Source organism: Triplophysa dalaica, chromosome 5 (genome assembly GCF_015846415.1).
Source record: "Triplophysa dalaica isolate WHDGS20190420 chromosome 5, ASM1584641v1, whole genome shotgun sequence".
Lineage (NCBI taxonomy): Eukaryota > Metazoa > Chordata > Actinopteri > Cypriniformes > Nemacheilidae > Triplophysa > Triplophysa dalaica.
In genome coordinates, this window is record NC_079546.1 from 6,736,576 (window position 1) to 6,759,836 (window position 23,261).

The 23,261-nt window shown below is 38.5% G+C and overlaps 1 protein-coding gene across 1 annotated transcript; it reads left to right on the plus strand.

Annotated features, from left to right (window-relative positions):
- Nucleotides 1-14: 14 nt before the first annotated feature.
- On the plus strand, nucleotides 15-21,599 carry ube2h (ubiquitin-conjugating enzyme E2H (UBC8 homolog, yeast)). Its single transcript, XM_056747577.1, has 7 exons — nucleotides 15-277; nucleotides 14,240-14,316; nucleotides 15,159-15,233; nucleotides 15,412-15,451; nucleotides 15,873-15,925; nucleotides 16,871-16,999; nucleotides 18,004-21,599. The coding sequence occupies exons 1-7, from the start codon at nucleotides 225-227 to the stop codon at nucleotides 18,126-18,128; spliced, it is 552 nt and encodes a 183-aa protein (XP_056603555.1). The 5' UTR covers nucleotides 15-224; the 3' UTR covers nucleotides 18,129-21,599.
- Nucleotides 21,600-23,261: the final 1,662 nt, after the last annotated feature.

Consider the following 23,261-nt stretch of genomic DNA (forward strand, 5'->3'; position numbering starts at 1 on the left):
GACGTCACCCGCGGAGGGATAGATATCTGCGAGAGAGAGCTGTTCGGGCAGAGGACTACCAGTACTATCCGCAGCGGACAGAAAGTGGAGAGCGAAAAATAACTCAAGGACCGACAGCCTGCCGTATGCCAATGTTCAAAAATATACAGTTTCGATAGAGGCCAAGGGATCAAGAATCAGACGCAGAAGATTTTAGCTTTGGTCATCTGAAAGAGGAGATAAAGATGTCGTCTCCAAGTCCGGGAAAAAGACGAATGGACACAGACGTGGTGAAACTGTATCCTTTAAAATATAAACAACACAAATACTGTAAAGCTGTAGCTAACAAATACCTCCAGTATTCATGACAATCGTCCGAAAACATATCTCATGCTGTCTTTAAACCGTCCTGCGTGTTCGCGTGATATGAAAAACAGTTGTCAAAGCCATTAAAACCGTTTACTGGATGGTGATCAGCTTTTGACAACAAAAGTGTTTTGATGGTTGTCAGTGCGGCCAGCAACAAAGCCAAGAATTGCAGTCGTTCGTTTCTCAAATAACACAATTTGCAGACTAAAGCTAAAAATATGCTTTTTCTCGATCACATTTGTACGTTGTCCGTGTTCAAAGGCAGAAATGTTGAGGATTATTTATAGCAGATGTATTGCTCTGTGTCCTCTGTGTGTTTTCTTCGTCGCTTTGCTCTTATTTACTGGTGTCAAAGCCACATTAAGACTTGACATCCGCTGGATTCAACTGCTTATTTGTACACATAACATTCAGATATCTGTATTTATATAACATTTGACTAAATGAGACGTGTTTTCGATTTATATAGTGAATGTTGCTGTTAATGCATTTGGCCTGCTAGCGAGTTAGCACAACCAATATGACAGCCATTTATTTATTTATATTTGATTGTTTTTGTTCCCGTACAATTGTCCAAATAGACATCTAAAGGTCTGTCTTTGTCTGTTAGCGCGGATATATTTATACAAAATGGAGAAAAAAACATGATCCGCGTGGACAGTTTGTTGATGTAAATAACAGTAAAGACGACGGTAGGTTTAATCCAGCAAAGCACTTGACATAATAACACGTCAGAAATGAGACAAACTTCACATTTAGTGTCACTGCATAACCCTTAAATGGGATGAAATGACGTTTGTATTCATGTTTTTCTCCCGAGAATCCATCTTGTTTTTCTGGCTTTTGTTATTGTTGAATGTTCTCGTTTGGGGTTAAACGTGTTGACAGGCAATTATTTCTCTCTCCAGTTTCTCTCTTTTTCTGATTTTAAAGGTTTTTTTACGCGAGGAGGGGGAAGTTGTGTTGTTGATACAGTCGTTGGGGTGTGGATGTTGACTCGGTGTCACAACCATCCATAAGAATCTCTTAAGTTTACATGTCATGACACACAACAAAAGTTTTGTTGAGTTGTGTTGATCGCAAACTTAAGCTGCTGCAGGGTCAAACATCGATTGTAAACGTGTACCCAAACATTCGTATGTGTTTTGGCTGTGCTGTCATTTTGTTTCTAGTTTTTTTTTTGTGAGTCTTAAAACATCTAACTCATGTTTTTTTAAACTGTGAACTCGCGTTTTTCACGTTTGGTTGATCATTTATGAAGGGCTGCAGTGTCGTGCTATGTTAAACTTAAATAATTTGCTGTTAAGATTTTTAAAGTTTCGTGTTTCACATGGTTTGCACTTAACTTGTTGATACGAATAGTTCATGTCGATTAATTGTAATTTTAGGCAGGGTTATGAAGCGTATATTTAAAAGGCCAGTGTGAAACTACTTTGTAAATCATGAAAGACTTAGGGAATGTCTCGTTTTGTTTTTGTCTTCAGCAGTAGGAACTTGCTTTTTGATTGGACCGTCTGTTACTACCCGGAAAATGCAAGTGGGCGGGACTAAACAGATGAATGACAGTTATTCTTACTTGAAGATCAGGATCTGGGCTGGGGGGTGAAAGGGGAAAATATTTAATCACTTAAAACAGCTGAAGATAGAGGCACATATTTTACAGCACACAAGCAGGTGTAACCAGTTAGGCCTAAAATGTTCCTCCTTTCAGATTAGTTAGGCGGAGAAATTCAGACATGTACACAAAGATTAAAACTGTAATGATGTAATTTTGGCCTCCTGTATAATTATTTTGGATGCCCACAAACCTTTTACTAGGAAAACATGGGCACAGTAATTGCCTGGACCAGATACTAAATTAAATTTGACCTTCTTTGGATGTTGGAGTAGAATAGGAGCCATTTATAGGTAAATGTAAACACTTGTGGTGCTGAAAACATCGCGCTGTTTGCCTGAGCATCTGAGCGCCTTTAAATCAGTTTAACTAAAGACATTTGTTTTTACATGTGTTTCTGTTTGAAAACTGCATTATTTTGGGTCTTTCGTTCCGTGATGCTATTGGCACAGAAATGTTACTTTACCTTTAAAGTGATTTTTGCCTCTAGATAGTGTTTGGAACTTAAAATACATATATATTTTAAAGCGGGTGAAAAATCAAACAACGGCAGACTGACATTTCAGAAGGACTTGTACCTGACGGCTCGAAATATAAATCATTATCATACATTTATGTTCTTGCTCTATTACACATTTTTGTTTATTACATTTATAAAAACTGACGAGTTGCAGCTTTAAAGAAGTTTAATCATGCGAAGATTTGTTGATAGTCCAGAACAGGAATGGCACGTCTTTGGTGGGTTAACTAGTAAATTTCTCCCATTGTTTAGAGCTTTTGCAAAACACATGCAAAGAAGCCCACCCTCCCCCAAAATGTGCCGTACCAGCCATGAGAAAACTCCACTTCCTTATCCCCTTATGTGGAGACCGACAGGCGTGTGACAACTGGGAATAGGTTTCCAAAGTTCCTAGTGCTTGGGGCAAGTGTTTGCAACTGCGTGGAAGTCCTGCTGCATGTGATCTAAGCATCATTGTGTTTAAAGCGCATCGGTTTGGTGAGTCACTGCTGCATTCTCCCTTTGACCTCTATATGAAACCAAAACCTGAAATTCATACCTCCTTATAAAGGACAGGAATGGCAGGAGGACCAGTTAGGCAGTATCGTTCCGATGATCAAACACAGCGATCATCCACGCGCTGTAATTTTGTTCAGGCACCACAGAGCTGCAAATCTGGAGCATGCTCAACTGGGATTTCGCGAAATAAATGTCAGAATGACCTCGCCGTGGCGAGCTCCCTTAAGCACTTCCTAAGCTTGAGAGAGAGAGAGAGAGAGATATGATGACCCATCGTTGACATCACCAGATACTTCTGAAACATGTTCAAACAGGTCAGAGCTGGCTGTTCCCATGCAACAGCATGGAATCGCATATTGTAAATATGTTGCGTAACATCTGTTGCACTTCTCATTTGGCCTGTCATCTGTTCTTTGTAGGATGTAGGTCTTGTGAATTAATTTATCCGAAACTCCTGATTTAATCAGTATAGACTGAGCTCTGCTGGATCTTATCGTGTTTTTTTTCTCTCGCATTGCCAAACCTTGATCTGATTATCTAGATCAAATGTAACAAAAGAGCTCATTTTATACTGATTTCATTGGCTTTAATAGTTAACAAGGTCAATTTACCGTGCGAGTGTAATGATTTATACTCATGAAATCTTTAGCAATCGGTCAGGTGTACCATTTCACTGAGCACCCAAAGGTTTGGCTAATCTTGTTTGCAATGTGTTTCACAATTTTTGCAGAGTTAAAGATCTTGCGGCTGAAGCAGACAGCTTTATTGTTATGTTTTCATGCTTACAGTGATGTGTCTGTACCATTCCCATTTTCGATGGTGGTCTTCACTCACATTAAAAGTCGTGAGTTGTTCTAAATCTGTATTTAGACAGATACAGTAAATTTATTTACTTATTTATTTAGTATATTTCTTTGTTCTGATGAACACAGAGAAGGATATTTGGAAGAATGCTTATAACCAAACAGTTCTTGGCCACCCGTTACTACCACAGTAGGAAAAATTACTTTGTTCTGTTGAAGTCAAAAGAAGATACTTTGAGCAAACCTTAAACAGTGCTGGGGCACTTTGGACTACCATTGTAATTTTTCCTACTATGGTAGTCAATGGGGTTTGGTTACAAGCAATTCATCTATTTCTCGGTATTCAACCAAACAAAGAAATTTATACAGGTTTGGAACCGCTAGAGAGTGAGTAATTCAAAGTATTCCTTGGTTAATATTGACTGTTACGAAATAGTAGGGGATTATGAAATAAAAGTAATACTGCTTTAGGAATCCATTAGGATTGACTTTCTTTCTTCTGCAGAACACAAAAGAAAGATATTTTAAAGAAAGTTGGTAACCAAACACCACTGGCCGCCATTCACTTCCATGGTATGGACACAAAATCAATAAAAGTGAATGGGGGCCAGTTAATTTAAAAAATATATATCTTCTTTTGTGTTCTGCGGAAGAAAAAAAGTCATACATGTTTGAAATGACAAGAGGGTGAGTAAGTGATGACAGAATTGGTATTTTTGGGTGAACTATCACTTTAAGACACATAAACAAATGCAATCCAAGCAATTCTAAACTGAAAAATAAAGAGATTTCGAGCTTTCCTGTAGCTCAGGGGTAAGAGCATTGCGTTAACAACGCAAGGTTGTGGGGTCGATCCCAGGGGATTGCAAATACCTATGTAAAATGTAAAGGATAAAGCAATGTAAGTCGCTTTGGATAAAAGCATCTGCCAAATGCCTAAATGTAAATGTAAACGTAAATGTACTGTTTGACGTCTTCAAAGAGGGTTATGCCATCCCACCTTCTCTAAGATAGCCAGGCATCATTGTTTGTAAACAGCATTTGTCTGTATCAAATTCCCCCGAAAGGCTGTTACTGATCTAATAGTGGTGCCGTGAAGCAAGCCACCATCTCAGGCTGATTCGCAGCTTACCACGAGAACGCTATCTTTCGTTGGCACAGAGTCTCCATCATAATACCAGCTGTTGTCCGCATCAAGGTTTTTTACAACACTCCATGTATGTGGCTTGGCAAGAAGGGGGAGTGGCTTGAAGCTCAGAGGGTACAGCTCAAGGTAGGAATTCTTCGAATGCTAGCATTTATTATTAATCAAGGTAAGATGTTCAGGGGTTTTTGGGTACCCAAAGTCTAATGAGGGATAGTGCAACATCCTGGGATTTTATTGCAGTGCGCTGGATTCCCGTAGAGCTGAGGCAGGGTCCCTGGTGTGTAGGACCACGCGTTATTCCATGTGATTGGCCGTCTTTGTGTGCGAGATGACATCCGGCTTGCTTGATTTTTTTACCACCTCCTATTTTTTAATTGTTTATATAAATATATATTAATATAGTTGATAGGCCTTCTAAAATAATTGTGTGTAATTTATAGTTTAAAGAGAAATAATGAGCTTGAATACACATTTTAAATAATCCCTTTTGCAGTCTTTTGGAGTATTATTGTAGAGGGTTGTTTCTGTTACAGTCAATTTGACAGACAGGGATAGTAAGTAGGTGGTTCGTGGATGCGTCTGTCCCTTGACAGTGGGAGATTTGAGGCCCTCTGTAATCCCACAATAACACGGCGGTTTCCTGCACGCATGGCCAACCTCGGGCTGAAAAACAGATGCACTCCTAGTTCCTCTCTTTGTCTGATAATGTGGGGCTGCAGCATGCATGCATGCCCCCCTCCTTTGAGAATAGATGAGACGCTTTTTACAGCGGTCCAACGATCACCTCTTTGATAAAATTTAAAAGCCGAAGATGAACTAATGTAATGGGCCCTGTTAAATTTGAAAATCAGATTATCTTTGATGTGAATTAATATCTTCCTGACCTATATTGGACTATCTGATGCATGAGAGTGTAATAACAGTATGGATATGGCAAGTTTGGTAGCACTTGTTTGTTTGAAGTTTTGCGACGATAAGAGAGGTGTGTAATCAGCTGATGTGCAGACGCTTAATCGGAGCGCTGCAGGATGTTTCAGGTGATATGCGTGCAGGGGCCGTGGTGTGTTGAGTGCTGATGGACCCTGCCCTTTGTATCCCCTTTAGAAACATGCCTAGAGCAGCCAGAAAACCAAGACTAGGCTTTTTTGATCTTTTGTTCGTGTATGTAGATGTCAGCAACTCTTGTTCTGAAAGGAAACATGCAATCCATTAAGATGACAAAAGCGGCTTGATCAAACTTGTTTGGAACATTATTAGGTAATAATAATCTTCCTCTTATAGACTCCAGTATTTCCTGGATAATTAACATTTTGACAACGCGCTGTCCTGTTCAAGAACAGATCGTTTGGTGCTGTTCTTTTTAGTGAACTAACTGGTGAATCGGCTGAATGGGACACAGTCATTGGTCTGAAGTACTAAATCGGTCCGACTTTTCACTTCCTCATTCAGTCGGCTTGGATAACTTTACTGATCCGAAGGTTATTATTTAGATTATGTTTAGTGTTGAAAACAATAAAAAAGATGCAAATTTGATAGTTAAGAAAGTTTTTTTATAATTGAATGCTATTATAGTAGAGGAAATATATATATATATATATATATATATATATATATGGGCCGTGGAAAAAGGATAAGAGATCATTTAAATATTATTTTCAGGTTTTTTTTATTTACTATTTCTAGGTATGTTTAGGTCAAATACTTTTTTTTTATATTCAGAAGACACTGGACTGGAATGACCACAACACATCCAGAAATTCTGATTAAATACAAATTTTGAAGGGTCTCTTAATGTTTTTCCGTGGCTGCATATTTAGTTTTGTACTTTTCAACACTGTTAGTCGTACTAAGTCACAATGAAAAGCACAAAAAAGTACTCTGCTATAATAGAGTGAATATGTATTTCTCCCCCTCATCATTTTCATTTAAACATATTCTAGTGGTTCTTTAAATACTTTTTGGGAACCCTTGTTCTGGGAAAAAGAGGAGACAAATAAGCATTTTAATAATGTGGTATTTGAATTACACTTAACAGTAGACTAATGAAAAGTCATTGTACGAATCTGTTCCTGTTTGTCTATGGAAATGAGAAAATGTTCTATTTGGCCTCTGCATGAGTTTGAAGTTCAGACTGAAAGTGTCATTGAGCTGGTTTGTGAGTTCACGACCTGGGTTTAGGAGAGCAGAAAGATCCTTAATTAACACTATTGACTTGTAATTCATTGCCTCATTGATTAACCATTAGCATAACATATGCAAATTCAATTCCTAGTTTACTAGTATATGCATTCACTTTCGGTCTTAATTCTTGGAAAACGCAATTTCATGTGCGGCCGTGTCATTGAATCGTTCACCATATGTTACACAAGTAGTTCATATGTTGCATTGCACAGGTTGCAGTTTTCTAACCAGGAGAGCATTTCCATTAAGATTTTACTGCCTCGATCTGTGGCTTCAGACTGGCATTGATATGTAAAGTGTGTCGAGGCTTTTCTTTTTCTGTCTCTTCTCCTCCATCAGTATTCTCGGTTTATGTGCAGGCCTCTGGGATACGTTTTTATCCCAACACAGTGCTTCAGATTACAGCATTCCACTTGGAATAGGAAACCTGTGATGTCGGAGGTTAGCCCCTCACATGCGGAGTAAATCAAAACAGATTTGCTTTGCGTTAAAGGGATCGAAATGCTTCACGTTTCATCCTGGCCAAACACGGTCTGGACTTTAAGCTTGATATGTTTAGCAGGTTTATGCCATTTCTTATGGATTATGAGATTCAAGCCTTTTTCTTTAGTTTTTAACACTTGTACATTTAGGGATTGATAGGTGCGTGTGGTCCGTTTTGTGTGGTTGCTTTGCATAGGGAAATTGATTTTAGGAAAAATTACACTGATCCTGCTTATTTCCCTTACAGAGAAAAATAAATGCACATTCAATTAATAGAAACAATAAAGACATCTGACTTCAGATTAAAAGTGAAGGTTTGTCAGGTTATGTGATATTGGTTTCTGTAATGTAAGCGAGTATTGCAGCAGACATGCACATCTGAAACCGCTTTTTAACTGCAGAAATTGTGAACCACTGTGATGTCATTTCCTGTCCTTAAATTTACAACAGGCTTTATACTTTCCTTAGTTGTAACTAAGCCACCCAGATGTAAACAATAAGGAAGGCGGTATCAACGGATTTGTCCTATTTTTTTACTCCCTTCCTCACTTTTTCTTTAGAAGATCTAAGCTAAATAAATGTCAAATGTGTTGTTTTTAGCCACAGTGACACAAGTAGCCAAATCTGTTGCTTGGGTTTGTAGCCAAATTGGTGTACGTTCACTTGGCTAAAAGCCCTGGATATGTTCAGCCTCAGAGACTATCTTGTTAACATAAACAAACACATTCTTACATTGGTTCTTTGCGATCCAGTGTTGCCCACTGAAAGCATTATTGTGTCGCTACTACATTTCCAGTTCAGTCTCCGAAGAGACTGAAGTGGACTTCTTTATAGGACGCTGTGTGAAATGGCTTCGGGCATGACGGACACCATTTAAGGACAGGGTCCATTCTAGACATGTGTGCCAGAGGTCAGCTGGGCTTGGACCCTACTAAACACACAATCACAATGGTCAACATTTCCAACAGCTCAAGGTAACATCGAGACTGACCACATAGTGCTCATGCATCTGTCTTTAGTCATGTTCATGTGTATCTTAATATGGAATCATAGATGTTTGCTTACACCGACGGTGTGCTGTGTCCCCCCTTCCCAAATAGAAGCAGCTAAAAATACCCCCATGTTCTTTTATAGCTTAAATATAACCCTGAATAGATCACTGTATTCAAACTGGTGTTAATACTCGGCCAGTTTTTGTGGGACCTAGTAGTCATTGTTTTCTTGCTTAGGTTTAAGGGCAGCTGTGTGCCAGGGTGAAAGATGCAAATAAAGTTGCAAATCTTGTAGGTATCGCTTTTAGTTGTGATTTATTAAAGGAGACCGGTGGAGCTAAATCCCCCCACTGTCATGTACCTACACACATACACAACTGCCTGCGGTTTGCTTTTAGATCAACAGATACACACTTATGTGCCAGTATGTCCCATAGGTATGTGATCTGCATGTTAGCAACAGCTTGCAAAAGTGACAACGTTTATTCAACAGAACATCTTTGGATGGTTACAGATGGCTACTGTAATGTAATACAAACAGGGCATGTTTATACAAAGTTGTTCACAATAGTAGTATGAGCATCCATAAGAGACCCATATACTGTAGATCACGTGTTTGCATCTGTGCTGTTCGTCTCACTTATGTGAGGAATATGTACAATATAGAGGCCCAATAATAAGCAAGAATGTGAAAATTGGCATTTATTGTGTGGATGTGCTGGGGTCACTGTTTGACGGTTGAAATTGTTGCTGTGTGGCTTCACACCAAGCAACATTGGACCTTATTGACTTCCATTGTTTGGCACAAAACCACTGGGACATTTCACGAAATATCTTCTATTGTGTTCCACAGAAGAAAGTCAAACAGATTCAGAATAACATGAGGTTGAATAAATATATATATATCATTTTTGGGTGAACGGTCCTTCTAAGGCAGTGCCTTAACTGAAAGATTGAAAAAGAGTAGCTTCTGTCAGCGATGGTTTACTAACCATTGAGAGACGTCTCTCTGTTTCCGATTCCTTCTATTACTTCAGTTTGCCCGACGCCAAACTTGTTAAACTGCTGCCATCCATGTTAACATAAAGAAAACACTATGCTTATACCCTTACAACTAACGTGACCCATGTGGGCCGCACATATAACATAAGTTCAGTCCAGAGCAGAGCAGATTTACACAGCGCGTCAATGAGTCAGGCAGCTGCCTGGGGAAGGTGTGAGGTTACACTAGGATAGGAAGTTGTTTTGAGGAGTGCTGGCATGGCCATAGATGGCGTCCTTTTTAACCCCATGCAAATTGTGACCCATTTTCAGTCTCCGGTTAAATGAAATCTTAAGGCGACTGTTCTCTTTTTTCCATCTGTGAACTTCTGTACTTCCTTTCAGTGTGTTGTGCAGACGTAAATCTGCCACACTTCCTGTCTTTCATCTGCCTAACTTGAGAAAAAATGGTGCGTGTGGCTGTGAATGCATGGCTGCAGACTGTGATAAATTTTGCACAAAAAGCTTTTGCTCACACTGCAGACAAAACCAATTTGTTTTGTAGATCTAATTGTTAGGATCGATTATTCACACTTTCATTTTGCAAGCGGTGAAATCGGATCTTTTTGTTTAGATTGTGAAGTTAATATCTGCTGTTTCGGCATTGCCCCCAAGAAACCATCCAGAAAACCTTAGTTGCGACACGTTTGGAAAACGTAAAGGAACGTTTCCCCCAAAAATGAAAATTCTGTCTTCATTTACTTACCCTCAAGTTGTTCCAAACACAACGGAAGATATTTGGAAGAATGCTTCTAACCATACAGTTCTTGGCCAACATTGACTACCATAGTAGGAAAACTACTATATTATAAATTTCTTTGTTGAACACAAGAGAAGATATTTTGAAGAATGTTGGAAAGCAAACAGTTTTGGGCCACTGTTGACTTCCATTGTAATTTTCTCTACTATGGTAGTCAATGGTGGCCAAGAACTGTTTTGGTTACATCAGAACAAAGACATTTATACAGATTTGTAACAACTCGAGGGTGAGTAAATGATGACAGAATTTGGGTGAACTGTCCCTTCAATGAATGAGTAAAACTAACATAGTGTGTGTTCAGTGTTGAGCTCTCTCGCACTTAATGTTGGTTTTAAGTAAAACTAGTCAACAGCACAAAATCCTCTTTTGGCTATTTGGTTTGTGGGAGGACCCAAGCATGACTGTGCTACTAAATACATGTGTACCATGAAGTTCAGACGCTACTGTTAAGACACCATTGGTGAACTTAAGGTGTCAGAGTGCTACAAATGCTCCGGACAGAATGTCCACAGCCCCTGGCATCAACATGAATATTTTAGATCCCGACGCTCACACAAACACATCAGGCCTGCGAGAGAACGGTGATGTGTTCTCTTTAATCATCTGTAAGTAACGTGGAGCTAACAAGGAGACTGTTTTTCACACAGTTGGCAAATATTTTCCGTTTCCCAGCCCTTGGCATTAGTGTCTGGAGAACCAAATTCTCTCTCGTCTTTGTTAGTAATAATGAATGAACATGTGCGGGGAAAGGACACACTCATGTGCTTACCATTCTTGATGGACATCACTGCTCATCCTTGGCGAATCTGAGTAAATAGAGAGATTTGTTGCTGTAGGAAGGAAGGGAAGGCAAACATGTTTATGTCTTTCTCAGCTTAGACAGATTGAATTCTAATTGAACCCGGTGACTCACGGTGCGATTTAACATGACCTGTTCGTCCGACTGCGTACCTGTTTTACCATTTTTATCTCATTTTTGTAAAAGTTTCCATGTTGTTTATTTGAAAAAGAAAGAAAGAAAGAAATCTTTGAGAATCAAGTGTAGTTTATCCGCATAGCTGCCGGGTACTTTTCAACCAAAAGCAACACGCAAGACAGCTTCCGAATTAGATCATCGTCCCAAACGGATGCTTGTCTCAGCCTGTTTGTTCACATGAGTTTACAAATATTTGTTATAATGCGCTCATAAGACAACATTGTGCAACAAACTGTAACAGCTGGCGGATGTCTGGCGCATTTGTTGCTGAAACCTCACTAGCGCTGGTCTGACTGAGAGGGACCGTTCACCCAAAAAATGAAAATTCTGTCATCATTTACTCACCCTAGAGTTTTTCCAAATGTGAATGAATTCGTTGCTCTGGCAAATACAGGGAAAGATATTTTGAAAAATGTTTGTAACTTCACTTTTGACTACCAATGAAGGAAAAATTACAATGTTAGTCAATAGTGCACTAGAACTGTTTGCATTCCTACATTTTTCAAAATATCTTGTTTTTGTTCAACAATTTTCAAAACCTTGTTTTTCCTACTGTGGTAGTCAGTAGTGAAGTCTGAACAAACACATTTATACAGATTTGGAACAACTTGAGGGTGAGTTAATGATGACATCACTTAGGGTGAACTGTCCCTTTAAAGGGATGGACAACCAAAAATGAGTGAAACAAGTTTGGCAGAAGTCTAGAATTTAGATTTTTGAATGTACTTCCCCTTTAAATATTTAGGTTATTGATCTGACGTGTAAACATGGGGATTACATTATACACGTAGTATCAAGAAAATTGCGCAGATTAAGCAATAATATACCTTTATGCAAAGCATTGAAGGGGAGACGATGATATAGATGGGTACACATTATATGAGGATTATAAACGGACATCAAAATTTTACACATGGCTTATCCAAAGCAGCTTACAGTACCATCAATCTATACATTTTCATCAGTATTTGTGTTCCCTGGAGATCAAACCCATGACCTTTGCGTTGCTAATGCAATGCTCTACCAATTGAGCTACAGGAACATTTTAAAGCTGTCTATTTTAAATCTGTGTCACTAATGCCCCAGAGGACGAACGTGTGCTATTTTCCAGCCGAAGAATTGATGGAGGATTGTTGAATCATCTCGCATATTAATTGATGTTAAATGAACGATGCAGAAGATGGCTTGCACATCAAAGTGACTGGTGGAGGGCAACGTGACATGTACTTTTTGCCTGTACTGAAAGTATGAATCTCTCACTTCCTGTGGGGTTACTGTGATAATGGAAACAGCGGGCCAGTCTATTTAACTGCCTTCAAAGACTTCATGTTTCAATCTTTTCAAAGTGTGGGTGTAGAAAGTGATTTTGAACGACTATACAGGCACAAGCCTGTATACAAGCTTCCTGGTGTCTCTCCAAAAACATCTCCTTCATCTTTATATGACGAGCGACCTGTTCGATCTTCCAGACGGCCGTATTCCTGAACTAAATCTGATCTGTTGTGATAAAAAATGACTTAACAGTTTGATATTCACCCATCATGTTTTTGTTGATACCTCTGTGTCTCATGTTGTTACGATTTCAAGGAGCAGTTCACCCAAAAATGAAAATTCCGTCATCATGTAATCGCCATCATATTTCGTTGTTCTGCTGAACACAAAGAAAGATAATTGGATGAATATATCTGGGGCACTACAGACTTCCATAGTAGGTGAAAAACTATATGGTAGTTAATGGTGACTCAGAACAGTTTGGTTTCCCCTCATTCTTTAAAATATCTTCTTTTGTGTTCAACCAAATAAAGATATTTATACAGTTTTGGAACAACTTTTCATTATTTGGGTGACCTGTTTCCCATTTTGAGCATTGTATAATTTGTGAGAAATGCTAAGAACGGAGTGCAAGCTGGTGTTATAAGATCCCCTCAACAAGAAAAAGCATGATCAGTCTAATCAAAAATGGAAATAAATCACTTGTTTCATTATCAAATCAATAGACATTTGACATAAAGAAAAAAAATGTAATTGAACAGTTGATCACATGACACAAAATGTATTTTAACAGACTGGATTTAACTGACTTCATTATACATTTATAAGTATTTCTATACATTTATTATTGTTTTCCCATATAGCTTCTATTTATCTATTTTCATATAAAATCCATATATTACAATTTCAACGAAACGTAAACACGTTCGCCTCTCCAATCCAGGCTGCTCGAGTGTGCCGTTCAAGTCACGGCGGATCTACCCAACAGCTGACACACGATACACACAGATAGCAAAAAAACATGATAATGGCCAAGTCTGCTTTATAATACTGAGTCCTCGGTATCAAGCGGAGATCATGGACTCATTTAGGATCCTCTGGTCTCGCCATGGTCTCGGTTGTTAAACGTGTATTGTCTTGCTCGGCGAGGGTCTGACTTCTGCTGTCTGTGCTGGCAATATGAGAAGTGACAAGCTGACAGCCATAGCTAATGACTGCAGCGTCGTATTGAGTTGCCTCGATGCCTCGTGTGTGTTTGCGCATCGCTGGGTGGGTTTTTGCAATTTGATCGGTTGAACTGAACCTAATGATACTGATGGTCGATGGATAAAATGAGAATCTTTGCAAATACTTTGATTGATCTGTTGGTACAGACTTGAGGTGCTGGAAAGTCTATGTGATCCGCTCCTCAACAGATGCTGTCTGATTTGCTAAATAAATGACTTTTTTTCCTGCCCCTTGTAACTTCAAGTCAAATCTGACCTAGATTAAACTTTATAAAAAACTCACAGGGGAAAGTTGAGCCTTCCAGTGATGTATTGTCTGAATGTTTTGTTTGACCAATATCGAAATGCTTGAGTTTGCCTTAACAGTTTTCTTATAGCATTGAGAGTAAACACGAAGTCACGATCTTGAGTGGACTCAACGAATTTCTAGTCAAGTTTTATGGACCACAAGGAAGTAAGTTTTTATTTGTTTTCCCTGAACATTCAGATGAAACCCATACATTTCACCCGATTATCTCACCCATATGTGTTTTTATTATGTTTTTAGTGTTATAATAATAATAATAAATAAATAAAAAGTTTTTAAATTATTATTATTACTATTGTTGTTGTTGTTATTGATTTTCAATGATGTTATTGTTATTGATATTACCCCTAATAATGGATGTGAAGCAGGAAAGGTTCATTGTAAACCAAAATAAAAAATATTCCATAATGACAATTAGTCAAATTCGCTTTAACAGTGTTTTTAACTGTAGGGTGAAATTTAATTTCATAAAATGAGATTAGTCAGTCGATGCCTCTAACTAGCATGAATCACATGAATCATCGAAGACACTACAGCAAATTTAACCACACTCACCCCACACATCTCCTAGTTTCGGACGTGACGTCATTGTTCACCAAAAAAGAACTCAGTGGAGTGTGTTTTTGTTGTTATTGGGGTCCGTTGCATAACAGTAATGAGCCTTCGCTGTGGCATCTCCAGCATTGCCACCTTTCCTAGTTAGAGCTCACACAGGTCATATTGCGGAAGGCTATTCTTGGATGGAACGCATGTTGCGCCGTGCACATGTGTACACACCCACACGTGTTTCTTTAAATGCCCAGTTTATAATGATCAAATTAGGTAGTGTTGTTGTGCCCACACACAGTCATTTTTGAACACAAAGACCTATTCTCTTAGTCACTTAGAGATGCATGTAAGCATTACTGCTCGTCTTTTCAAAACACGCAAACATCAGTACGTTGCATTGTGTCTTACTAGCCATTGTTTTTTTCTGTTTTTTGCGTCAGCACCGTACGAAGGGGGCGTATGGAAGGTGCGAGTAGATCTTCCTGACAAATATCCCTTCAAATCTCCATCTATAGGTAATGTTTTGCTTACACATGGATCTCAAAAGTTGTGGTTTTAAAATGATGGGCAGAGTACATTCCAAGAGTCACTCACGAGGTGTGTAAGGTGGATTATTTTTCTGGGATGTAAGACACAACCAGTGTAGGCAATTCAGTTCTGTCTGTGATGTCATGTTTATTAATCTCTTCACAGGATTTATGAATAAGATTTTTCATCCGAACATCGATGAAGCGTAAGTCTCATTTTTATGAGATCACAGCACATTAGTGGCTCTTTAACACCCAGTTCTTTCCTTTGGGTCTTTTCAGGTGCTTTTTGAGCACTTAACACATGTTTTTAAACGCGAAATATGTATCGCCCCTAAGACTAATACACCAAAGCAAAGTAAATCAAATTATGTTTATAGTAATATAATATAAAATGTGTTGGAAATAATAAGAAATAGCATTTTTTTCCACAAATCAAAAGAATGAAATTCCTGTGTTGCAAGGTGAACTTTTAAAGTCTGCGTGAAACAACTGCATGGATTCATTTTATCATCATTTTACTTTTTAAAATTACACACTGTATGAATTATGAAGATTCCCAGTTTCAAATGTTTTATTTTATGCTTCTGTTTTGCGTTTCTTTAATGTGTCTCTTTTTTTGTCCAGGTCAGGGACCGTGTGTTTAGATGTGATCAATCAGACATGGACCGCTCTTTATGGTATGTGTGTGCATGTGATCTTCACCGTTTAATTCACCCTTCATGTATAGACGGTTTCAAATCAACAACATAAACAAACGTACCTGTGCATGCACACTTTTGTGGCTCAAACTTAACTTCTCGTAAATTATTTCTAATAACAAGCTAAAGAAAAGACAAGTAAATTACATTAGTTAGCAAGTTCAACATAAGTCTAGCCAGGTTTATTTAACCAGTAGAAAATCCGTTACTTGGCTAAACTTATAACTAAAAAAACAAACACAGACGGGAAGTTAACTCCGAGCCAGGCGCGTGCTTCCGGTTTATATTGTCAGATGTACAGGTTTGGAATAGAATAAATTGCATTTATGTGGCTTGAGACATAGAGCGGATCGCCATGTACCATAATCCTCTTACCCTCTGTCAGTGAGGCTAATACCTGCAAGGTCAGAAAACAGCATCGCTTCACCAGACAAGCATGATAAAACAACCGTGTGTTCATCTATCTCAATTTTCTTTTTTCTCCATAAAAATAAGAGGTGTCAAATTGCTGACTTTGGTTTTTACATTGACATCGTAGTAATGTTCTGATACATTATCCTCATTATTTGATGTTTATTCGTTTGTTTGACAAGTAGCTGTGTCACAAGCAAGGACTCGATCACCCCGCGGGGGTTTATTTTGCATAAAGACCAGCTGACTCCACACGATCCCCTGCTTAATTTAGATGTACTCAGCTGCCTTGTGCCATTGTCCAGTTTGTGTATTTGTATGAAAGACTGACAGCCAGAACATACAGTCCTGGCTATGACAGAGATACACGACTGCAGCTCTCACTCAAGAGAGATTAGACCATAATCGTGTCACTCACCACAAATACTCAGTTTTGTGCCACGTGTAAAGCTCATAAGACAAGATACAGTGATCCTGTATTAAAGGCTCAGATTTCTGTTTTTATCCTTGCAGATCTCACCAATATCTTCGAGTCGTTTTTGCCACAGTTGCTGGCCTACCCGAACCCCATCGACCCTCTGAACGGGGACGCCGCAGCCATGTACCTGCACCGGCCAGAGGACTACAAACAGAAAATCAAAGGTGATCTGAAGTGTCTTGTAGTATCTGGGGTTATGTGTATCATCATACGGGTCTTGAGAAAATAAGAGGTCTCTCTAGTTGTGCCTTTTGCAGCCATTCAAGTGTTGAAATCCAACATAAACAAACCTCAGGAGTCACAAAGTCATCCAACAGCAATGTGCAAGACTGAGAGCATGCCAAGCCGCATAAAAGCTGTGATTAAAAATCAGGCTTGTTCTGAACTGTTCTGAAGATACATGTAAAAACATTAATATTGTGTTGCAAAAAAATGAATATGAACTTCATATTCAAGATCTGAAAATATTGTTATTTTTGTTGTGTTGACCAGTTTGTCCAGTTTCTGTTTCTTTTGTGCAAATAAATACAAATAGAAACAATATTTATGAAACAAAAATGATATTTTTTCTTAAACACATACCTATAAATGGTACATTCTGTACAACAATTTTGGAGAGGTCCCTTAACTTTTTCCACCACTGTATTTCACATCTGCTTGGAAAAATACATTTTTAGAGTTTCAGATGTGACAATGCTTAAAAAGATATCGCAAATCGGTTTTGATATATTTGATATTCTATTTTTAGCTACTAAAGGACAGACGTGTAGGTCCATGCACATATTCTTACATTTTTATAACAACAGAAGCAATTTTGTGTTAATTTTTTTTAAAAAATATCACATTAATAAAAATTAAATCAAAATGTCTTAAACTAACACATTTACAGTGTAACAGGCAGTGTTTCAGGACCAGTGTAATTTACGTCTCTTAAAATGGTCTTTATATATCTAATACAGTCAGTGAGTGGCAAACCTTGTGCTCGCATACTTTTTAAAATAGTAGGTGGAATACATTATTACTCATACTGTAGTAATACTCCGCCTACTGCACAGTATTACTCATTTCCAAACAAAACCTAAATGGCAGTGAACTAACTTTGTGTGCCATATAAAAAGAATCGGCATTCCGTCTGACTGCATATCCCCTCTTTTTCCTTTTCCCCCAGAATACATCCAGAAATATGCAACAGAGGAGGCCCTGAAGGAGCAGGAGGATGGAGCAGGCGACTCCTCTTCAGAAAGCTCCATGTCTGATTTTTCAGAGGACGAAGCTCAGGACATGGAGTTGTAGTTAGGGGCGAGAGTTTCTCCCCTTTACCACAGAGACTATATGATTTCCTAACCATGCGAAGCAGACTATAAAGATTCATATTTAAACAAGGTGATTTTTTTTATCGTTATTATTATTATTATTACTAAACCAGGATTTTTATGGATATCTAGCGTTGACGATGAATACAGCACCCTCTCTAGGTGTTATGTCTCTACTTTCTGGTGGTTGTTTTTTTTCCTTGACCTCTCTTTCACTCTCTCACTTGCTCTCTCCGTCACCCCACCGAAAGAAAGGCTCGTAGTGTTCACCCCGATTCCACCTTGGTAGCCGGAATGCATGTCATCCACCTTTCAAACCGGATTCTAAACCAAGGCTATTTAAGCGGTGGTGCCCATCTTTTTCTCCCTTGTGACGTTACTAACGCATGAGAGAATCCTACGGGTTCTGTCTGTGATGCCATGACGTGTAAACCCCCTCAGATTAGAGGACAGTCTTCAGTTGGAGTTGTTGCTGTTGGATTGGACGCATTTTGCCAGACGCATCCCTGTTTCTTCGTTTCACCTCAGCCGTTTGATCGATTCCATTCGATCTTTCCAATGCAAGTCATTTTGAATTGTCGCCTGGCTGTCGTATTTGTTTGTTTTCTCTTTGAACAGCTGTATTTTTTTGGAAGCGAAGACAAAAATGTTAGCCGAAGGGAAATGGAAGGTTATTTTGTTGATCCTAGTTTTCATTTTATTTAACTTTTTATTTGGGTCTCACCTTGGGGGAAATTCAGATGTTTCCATGCTGTGTCAATATTATCATCAGGATTTTACAGAACCCCTCACCGATGAACAGCGTCGATGTCATAAATGTTCTGCCAAAGAAAACAAGACTGTGAGCTTTAGATGTGTTGTTTGTTTATTGGGTTGCAGTGTTCTTAACTTTGCTGTCGATCGATGAGCCGTCCCAACATTAATAGAACATCTTTGCAAAGTAATTGGTGACCAAAAAAACCCTGTATTGTGAAAATTTGACATAACCTTCACAAGCACAACCTATCCCTCGCATCTTAGTTTTCATTTGCAAAATATTAAATATGGCGTGTACCATGATCGATGTCTATAGATACAAACCGCTCCAGTTAATATCCTTGATATTTCAAATCTTTTGACATGTGTTATTCTAAAAGATGTGGATAAAGAGGCTAGCACACAGACATTCAACAGATGCTCATGAATTTTCAACTAGCTCTGTTTTTTTTTGCTTTGTGGAAGCCCTGGCTGGATTTTAAGACATCTCAAAATGTCTAGGAGCAAGAGCACAAGTCTTTATTTTCTAGACACCAGAGGAACAGTACAGTCTGTACCTTGTCTTGCCTCTCCATGTTCCACTTTCTAATAACAATGTATGAAAAGAGTGTTTGTCTTTCTGTTACTGTCTCGCATCCTTTACGGCTCCCTTTTTTGTACGTTGTGGTACGGTACGGAAGTGGAGTTGTGTAGGATTTAGAAGAAACGTCGAAGAGACATTTGTAGTAATCATCTTTCCTATTGCTTGTGCATATCTACGCTAGATGTTGTTTGACCTCATGTAGATCTAGTTAGTTTACCGGGTGGTGAAGTCAAAATGTTCATATGGATTTAGTTTTCGGTAACCTGCTTGTCCGAATACACATTATCGGGTGGATTAGGTTTGGTTAGATTTGCCTCCATCGGTTAGGATTCATAAGAACCTACTTGTGGTTTTAGTTGAAGTGAGTAACATTTACTAACGTGGAGGTGAGTTGTTGCTGGCACGGCAGTTGTGTTCTGTATAAAGAGCTTTTGATTTTTATCACGCACCTGCAGAAATCAGCATATAAAACACGAAGAACCGCGTTTAGTTGGTTCGGTTCTGTTTGTTCAGTATTCTCGCATTACGACGCTAAACAGTTCGGCGGATTTATTCACTGTCTGGAAAATAAAAGCTTCGCGGATGTCAGCCTAAGTGGAATAGCATAGGGGTTTTCTGTTCATGATTTGGCTCGTGTGGTTGTTACAAAGCTGCCAATATTTATCCTCCAAAGTGGCTTTTTGCGTTCTGCCGTTTTCTCAAATCGATGTTTCATGGGCAAAACAAGAGTTTTGAAGTTTAGCTCGTGTCTAGAATTGGCCGAATAGTGCAATGAAGAAAAGTTCAAATATTTTCCTGTCTGGTTTTCTACACAAACACCATCTTTCTCAACTGTATGCAGTATTGTGTTTGAGTGAGGGGGAGTCGATGAGACCGACAGTGGACCGATGTGAGGTGATGTGAATCTGCGTCTCTTAATCGGAGGGATCTTCTTTTCTTTTAAATAGAGGCTTTGTTTCCCATACAACACGGCCCTACCACCCTTCTCTCTCAGATGCATGAAAAATGCATCTCGATTGTGGTTTGGTTACATGGCAACAAACACACACACACCGTCATAAGAAACAACAAACTCTGCCTCTCTTTTTCTTTTAATTCTGCTTTATTTTTGCTCCCTGGACTTAAACCTTTAATACGAGGGGTGAAATTTCGTTCTAAAAATTGTTTTGTTTGCTTTTAACTGTCATGTCAAAGAGTAAAATTGACTAAAGATTCTGAGAAATAAACAAATGTATTTGTGTGCTTCCATTACAAGTTTAATTTGGAATTGTGAATTTATTTTTTATTATTTAATAATTTTCAGACTTATTTTTTCTCCCACATCAATAAAAGAGAGGTACCCATTTGGAGCAGGTAATATTGACAATATCTTGTGTTTGCGGATAGAGGGCGCTCTTCAGAGTTTGTTTAGTGGTTGGGGTGGAATAAACAATTACAGTGTGTTCCTTTTTGTTTCGCACCCATAAGGCCGCAGTGGTTAAACACATACTACGCATCTCCACGCGTTTTGGGGACAGCAGTTATTAATGTCAAGATCTCCAGCTGTTTGTTTGATAGGGAGAGATAAAGAGAGAGGGAAGGGGGAAGAAGAGTATTGTCTTCCGGCTGTCATGGCCTTAGAGGGTTGCCCTATTGGAGCTCTGGGTCGATGGCATCACATCTCCTCTTGCATTTGTGTTAACAGCTCTCCAGTGCACTTTTGCATGCGTCTGGTGTAGAGTCCAGTCTAGTTGAGTCCTGGCTGTCCACTCCTTTAGTTTTTATACCTGTGCTTCAAAGGGTGCTCAGACATCGGGCTTATGTGGGCACACAGCATGGATTTTTTTAATAGTATCTGTATTTAGTACCTAGTGTGTGATACGCTGATAAAAAATCGAAACATACACTTTTTGTTAATCGCAGGTATTACGGTAATTTGCCCCTTTTATTTCCTTATCCATTAACCTTAATCTTTATTTTTGCCTTTTCTTTTATCTTTTGCATTGTGAAGTGGGCATGCCTGTCACAAAGGACAAATGCTCTTTATCTATAGGATTATAATCTCTTAAATAGCTGTGTACAGTAAACTGTAATAACTTCTTTTTTAATAAAATATTAAATATGTGTACAAAATGCTTTGCGTCTTGTTTTTATTGTTAGATAAAATATTCAGGAATGTAAATCAAAATGATATATTTTTCAGTTGGAGACAGCTCTGGGAGAACATTCACATTCATCCTCTGCCTTAAAAATGTCTGTGTAATGCATTTACTGTGTGATACCACTAGATGGCATGGAGGATGTACTAAACCCGTTTGTGACCGATTAAAGGCCTATTTTGAACAAATAGAAAATATTGTGCTTTAAAGACGATTATTCAGCCTTTTTATGAATTGGTTGTCTAAAGAGAAGCATCTTTGTCTGACCTATGTTTTTTGTAGGCAAAAACAGCTTAAAGATAAGTATTTTACTTTAAACACTACTAAAGCATACATAGGATATTCAATCCACATTTTCCACATTCGGGTTTCACAGACAAGGTTTAGTTTAAACCAGGACTATAACTTAGTTGATTTAAGATATTTCTGTCGCTTTTATAAAAATGCCTTAGAAGAATAGAAGAATACATTACCGTCTTAAGACAAAACTATGTCACGGATATATTTTAAGACATTTCAGGGCAATATTCAGTTAACTGAAATAGATTTAAACCTAAACCGGGCCATAAAGTTTGTCTACTCTACGAACAGTTTTAGTACCATTGTAATGTAATAATGGATAGAATACTGAACAAGTGAATTAACAATTATTTTCATTATCATTTATGATCATCAAATGAATTACAATGCTAAGATTGCCAGTGTTATAATTATACATGGACACTGCGAAACACACAACTAGGTGTCGCTCAAGTTCCGCCAAGCAGAAAACCAGTGAAACTGTAACCAACGCCATTGGCCTGCAGGGGGCGATTTCGTCGTTGGGAAGTACATGGGAAGAAATCGTTAGGTAACATATGGCAATTTAATCTTTTCTGCAAAAATGTCCCTGTCACGCACCAATCTATCTTCTCTTGTTCTTTCAAGCTTTAGGAAAAACGATGTGAAATTAAAGTATGCATTTCTCTCTTCCCTCTGGATTAAATGTGGTTCCTTTTATAATCTGGATATGTAAGTGAAATTCCTTCTGCTGTTATGTGTCTTATAATTTTTGATACCCTGCTGTCTATTCTATTCTATTCTAAAGTTGTCATTTCTGTCTCATTCTATTACTTTCTGTATTTCCGTTTAATAAACTATGTCTCTTTTGTTAACTTTCTATTCTAACAAATTGTCTATTCAATTCTGTATATTATTCAATGCTATGAAGTTGTCTATTGTGTTCTGTTCTAGTCTAATGCATGCCTCATAATTTAAACTGTTTTGACTTTTGTGTTTTTACACCTCTGATTTATTTATACTCCGGATTTTTGCACCCACTGCAGACAAATTGAACATCTTTATCAAGCCAAACATTTTCCGTAAGCAGTCTGGTAAAGAGTGCTTGGGGCTTGGGCGGAGATATGACAATGTGTATGCCAGTTCTTACCAAAGATCTGACCTCAGTGCTGGAGAAACACGAGCTGCTCAATGAAATATTTAGAAGCCTTTATCTGCAGTGCGATGGTCAAGAGGGCTACAGGTCCATATGACGCAATGCCCTGCCCCATGCGGATGCTTTGATTGGCCATGATCAGGCTTTATTGTCACGTGACTTGTCCCTTAGGTTTACTGAACTCGCAGCAGAAAACTGATA